The sequence below is a fragment of the Molothrus aeneus genome, unplaced genomic scaffold, assembly GCF_037042795.1.
Source record: "Molothrus aeneus isolate 106 unplaced genomic scaffold, BPBGC_Maene_1.0 scaffold_30, whole genome shotgun sequence".
Lineage (NCBI taxonomy): Eukaryota > Metazoa > Chordata > Aves > Passeriformes > Icteridae > Molothrus > Molothrus aeneus.
This window is the reverse complement of record NW_027098964.1, coordinates 549,207-554,432: the sequence shown is the minus strand read 5'-3', so window position 1 is coordinate 554,432 and position 5,226 is coordinate 549,207. Positions and strand designations below refer to the sequence as shown.

Here is a 5,226-nt window from a genome sequence, read left to right as displayed (position 1 = left end):
AGGACCCCAAAAACCGCGGGGGGGCCCTGGGGGGGCTCTGGGGACACTGGGGGGGGCTCAAGTGACATTTGGGGACACTTGGGGGGGCCCTGAGGGGGCTCAGGTGACACTGGGGGGGCTCTGGGGACACTGGGGGGGCTCTGGGGACACTTGGAGGGGTCTAGGTGACATTTGGAGGGGCTCAAGTGACATTTGGGGACACTTGGGGGGCTCTGGGGACACTTGGGGACACTTAGGGGCGCTCTGGGGGGGCTCAGGTGGTATTTGGGGGGGTTCAAGTGACACTTGGGGACACTTGGAGGGGTCTCAGTGACATTTGGGGGGCCCAGGTGACACCTGGGGACACTTAGGGGGCTCAGGTGACATTGGGGGTGCCCAGGTGACATTGGGGGGGTTCAGGTGACATTGGGGGTGCCCAGGTGACACCTGGGGTCCCTCGGGGATCCCAGCCCCGCCCCCCTCAGTGACGTCACTCTCGGAGCCCAATCAGGTTTATTTACATCGGGGGGGGGGGGGGGGGGGAGGGGAGGGGTCGGTGCGGGGTGGGGGAGGGGCTGGGGGACACCCGGGGGGGTCCCCAAGGCACTGGGGGAGGGTGGGGGAGGGGGGGAAGGGGGGCGGTGTCTCTGACGTCACTGCGAGTCATGACGTCATCCCGCAGCACCCTGACGTAATCTCCGCGGCGTCACCGCGCAGGCCCCGCCCCTTCTCCCCGGGGGGGGGTGGGGGGTGGTGTGTGGGCGTGGTCAGTGCCGGGCGCGCGCGATGGCCACGCCCACCAGCCCGGCCACGCCCATGACCACGCCCCCAACGATGGCCGCGCCCACCAGCCCGTCTGGGAGGGGGGACAGAGGGGGGACCATGGGGACAATGGGGGGGGGGGACAGAGGGACAATGTCAGCACCTGGGGGGGCTTTGGCACCTCCCCAGTGTCCCCACAATGTCCCCAATGTCCCCAGTGTCCCCAGTGTCCCCACTCTCCCCTTGCTGTCCCTGCGGTCCCCAATGTCCTCCCCATGCCCCAAATGTCCCCAATGTCCCCCTGTCCCTCCCATGTCCTTGTGTCCCCAGAGCCTCCTACACCCCCAATGTCCCCAATGTCCCACCCATGCCCCCAGCGTCCCTCCATGACCCCCATCCCCCCCATTGACCCCAATGTCCCCCTGCTGTCCCCAATGTCCCCCCACGGACCTCCCACCCCCCCAACCCCCTCAATGTCCCCAGATGTGTCCCCAATACTCCCAATGTCCCCACAATGTCCCCACCACCCCCAATCCTCCCAATGTCCCCAACACCCCCAATCCTCCCAATGTCCCCAATGTCCCAAATCAGTCCAATGTCCACAATGTCCCACAATGTCCCCACAATGTCCCCAACACCCCCAATGTCCCCAATCCCCCCGTGTCCTCAATGTCCCCCCACTGTCCCCAATGTCCCCCACACCTCCCATGCCACCAATGTCCCCTCAATGTCCCAAACATCCCCAATGCCCCCAATGTCCCCCCAATGTCCCCAACCCCCCCAGTGTCCCCAATGCCCCCAATGTCCCCAACCCCCCCAATGTCCCCAGTGTCCCCCCTGTCCCCTCACCCCTCCTCAGGCGGCTCCGGACGCGGCTCCGCAGCCTCAGCACCTGCGCGTTCTGCGGCTCGGCCGCCAGGAGGCGCTCCAGGTGCTCCAGGGCGCGCTCGTACTCCTGGGGGGACACCTGAGGGTCACCTGTGCCACCTGTGTCACCTGGGTGTCACCTGTGTCACCTCCCTGTCCCCCCCCCTCCCATTCCAGGTGTGCCAGGAGCTCTCTCACCCCCGTGGGGACATTGGGGACAGACCCTGTGCCACCCCCCATGACCCATCTGTGTCCCCAGTGTCCCCAACGGACCCAAAATCCCCCAAAACCACCACAATGTTCCCCCAATGTCCCCTCAGTGTCCCAATGTCCCCAATCCCCCAATGTCTCCCCAATGTCCCCAATGTCCCCAATCCCCCCAATGTCCCCAATCCACCCAATGTCCCCAGCGTCCCCTCAGTGTCCCCAATGCCCCCAATGTCCCAATGTCCTCAATGTCCCCAATGTCCCCAATGTCCCCAGTCCCATTTTTCCCAATTTTTCCCATTGTTCCCCATTTTCCCCCAATGTCCCCTCAGTGTCCCCAATCCTCCCAGTGTCCCCTCAGTGTCGCCAATCCCCCCAATGTCCCCAAATCCCCCAAAATCCCCCAAAACCTCCCCAATGTTCCCCCAATGTCCCCAGTCCCATTTTTCCCAATTTCTCCCATTTTTCCCCAATCCCCCCAATGTCCCCTCAGTGTCCCCAATGTCCCCAGTCCCATTTTTCCCAATTTCTCCCATTGTTCCCCATTTTCCCCCAGTGTCCCCAATGTCCCCTCAGTGTCCCCGTGTCCCACCTTGAGCCGGTAGTAGCCCAGGGCCAGGTAGAAGAGGACGTCTCGCTGCTCCTCCGGGGGGGTCTCGGGCAGCAGCTCTGGGGACCCCAAAACCACAAAGAGTCACCCCAAAATTACAAAGAATCACCCCAAATCTGCCCCCAGGGACACCAAAATCACAAAGAGTCACCCCAAAACTGCCCCCAGGGACACCAAATCTGCCCCCAGGGACACCAAAATCACAAAGAGTCACCCCAAAACTGCCCCCAGGGACCCCGAAACCACAAAGAGTCACCCCAAAACTGCCCCCAGGGACACCAAAACTGCCCCAGGGACCCCCAAAAATTCCTCCCAGCCACAACCACGCCCCTTGCTTTAGCCACGCCCATAACCGCGCCCTCCAAAGCGGGTAAGCCCCGCCCACCCCGCGGGCCGTGTCCTCCCGGTACCGGAGCAGGCCCCGCCCCCTGTTTCAGGTCCCGCCCCTCACCGGAGAGCAGCGCCACCCCTCGGGCCGTGTCCCCCGGTACCGGAGCAGGCCCCGCCCCCTGTGTTGGCCCCGCCCCTCACCGGAGAGCAGCGCCACCCCTCGGGCCGTGTCCTCCCGGTACCGGAGCAGGCCCCGCCCCCTGTTTCAGGTCCCGCCCCTCACCGGAGAGCAGCGCCACCCCTCGGGCCGTGTCCCCCGGTACCGGAGCAGGCCCCGCCCCCTGTTTCAGGCCCCGCCCCTCACCGGAGAGCAGCGCCACCCCTCGGGCCGTGTCCCCCGGTACCGGAGCAGGCCCCGCCCCCTGTTTCAGGCCCCGCCCCTCACCGGAGAGCAGCGCCACCCCTCGGGCCGTGTCCTCCCGGTAGCGGCTCCGCACCAGGCCCCAGCCGTACTCGAAGCGGCACTGCCGGGACAGCGCCCCCTGCTGGCGCTCGGCCGCGTAGCGGCGCTCCAGAGCCTGCGCACAGGGCAAAGGGCAAAGGGCAAAGGGCAAAGGGCAAAGGGGGGCACTGGGAGCACTGGGAATACTGGGAGGGCACTGGACCCGTACTGGGAGCACTGGGTTGAGTCACTGAGGGTTACTGGGAGAGCACTGGGAATGGCACTGGAAGGGCACTGAGAGTGACTGGGAGGGTACTGGGAGAGCACTGGGAACACTGGGAGGGTACTGGGAGCACTGGGAACACTGGGAGGGTACTGGGAGCACTGAGAATACTGGGAATACTGGGAGGGTACTGGGCCCGTACTGGGAGCACTGGGTTGAGTCACTGGGGGTTACTGGGAGAGCACTGAGAGCACTGGGCCCTTACTGGGAGGGTATTGGGAGCACTGGGAATGGCACTGGAAGGGCACTGGGAGTGACTGGGAGGGTACTGGGAGAGCACTGGTAACACTGGTAGGGTACAGGGGGCACTGGGAGCACTGGGAATGGCACTGGGAAGGTACTGGGCCCTTACTGGGAGCACTGGGTTGATTCACTGGGGGTTACTGGGAGAGCACTGGGAAGGTACTGGGAGCACTGGGCCCTTACTGGGAGGGTACTGGGAGCACTGGGCCCTTACTGGGAGGGTACTGGGAAGGTACTGAGGGGTTACTGGGAGAGCACTGGGAACACTGGGAGGGTACTGGGAGCACTGGGAATGGCACTGGGAAGGTACTGGGCCCTTACTGGGAGCACTGGGTTGATTCACTGGGGGTTACTGGGAGAGCACTGGGAAGGTACTGGGAGCACTGGGCCCTTACTGGGAGGGTACTGGGAAGGTACTGAGGGGTTACTGGGAGGGTACTGGGAGCACTGGGATGAGTCACTGGGTGCTACTGGGAGCACTGGGAATGGCATTGCAAGGGCCCTGGGAGTACGGGGAGGATACTGGGAGGGGACTGGGAACATTGGGAGGGGACTGGGAGGGCACTGGGAGCATTGGGAGGGGACTGGGCCCTTACTGGAAGCACTGGGAGGGCACTGAGAGCACTGGGGAGGTACTGAGGGGTTACTGGGAGTGACTGGGAGAGCACTGGGAGGGCACTTGGAGGGTACTGGGAGCACTGGGAGGGTACTGGGTGATACTGGGAGCACTGGGATGAGTCACTGGGGGTTACTGGGAGCACTGGGATGAGTCACTGGGTGTTGCTGGGAGCACTGGTGGTTACTGGGAGCACTGGGATGAGTCACTGGGGGTTACTGGGAGCACTGGTGGTTACTGGGAGCACTGGGATAAGTCCCTGAGGCTTACTGGGAGCACTGGTGGTTACTGGGAAGGCACTGGGACGAGTCCCTAGGGGTTACTGGGAGCGGGCTCGTGGGCGTGGCTTATCAGAAGGGCGTGATCACAAATGGGCGTGGCCAAAAAGGGCGGAGTCCTCCAGCCAAGACCCCCGAGGGTCCCAGAGGGGGCGTGGCCAACCCAGATGGGGCGTGGCCACCCAGCCAAAAGGGGCGTGGTCACTCAGAGGGCATGGTACGTGAGGGCGAGTGGGCGTGGCCATCCCGGGCGGTTTCGGGGGCCTCAAAAGGGGCGTGGCCGGGGGGACTCGCGGCACTCGGGGGGTCCACAGGGAGTGGGCGCGGCTGCCAAAAAAGGGGGCGTGTCCATTCGCGGAGGGGGGCGTGGCCTCACCATCAGATCCTCCACCGCCACCACATCGTCGAACTCAGGGTCCATCGCACCCGGAAGCGCCGCCGGAAGTGAAGGCGGAAGTGACGCTTTGACCCCGCCCATTCCACCTGATCTTCGTCGCGATTGGCCGAGCTTCGACGCGCCGCGCCGCGATTGGCCGGGCGGTGCGTGAGCCCCGCCGCCATTGGCTCCGCCTCCCGTCAATCACCGTGAGGGGGCGAACCGCCACTACC

At 64.7% G+C, this 5,226-nt stretch overlaps 1 protein-coding gene across 1 annotated transcript; it reads right to left on the bottom strand.

The window, feature by feature from the left end:
• Positions 1-603: 603 nt before the first annotated feature.
• Positions 604-5,061, bottom strand: FIS1 (fission, mitochondrial 1). Its single transcript, XM_066570757.1, has 5 exons — positions 4,994-5,061; positions 3,201-3,333; positions 2,408-2,484; positions 1,591-1,696; positions 604-835 (listed from the first exon to the last, which is right to left on the bottom strand). The coding sequence occupies exons 1-5, from the start codon at positions 5,036-5,038 to the stop codon at positions 747-749; spliced, it is 450 nt and encodes a 149-aa protein (XP_066426854.1). The 5' UTR covers positions 5,039-5,061; the 3' UTR covers positions 604-746.
• Positions 5,062-5,226: the final 165 nt, after the last annotated feature.

Bases quoted from the DNA above. Each gene is read 5' to 3' on its own strand.
- FIS1 (XM_066570757.1), bottom strand. From the start codon at position 5,038: ATGGACCCTGAGTTCGACGATGTGGTGGCGGTGGAGGATCTGATG. The intron at 3,334-4,993 runs GTGAGGCCACGC...CCCTGTGCGCAG, and splicing joins TGGCGGTGGAGGATCTGATG to GCTCTGGAGCGCCGCTACGC. The intron at 836-1,590 runs GTGAGGGGACAG...CCCCCCTCCCAG, and splicing joins CCGGAGCCGCCTGAGGAGGG to ACGGGCTGGTGGGCGCGGCC.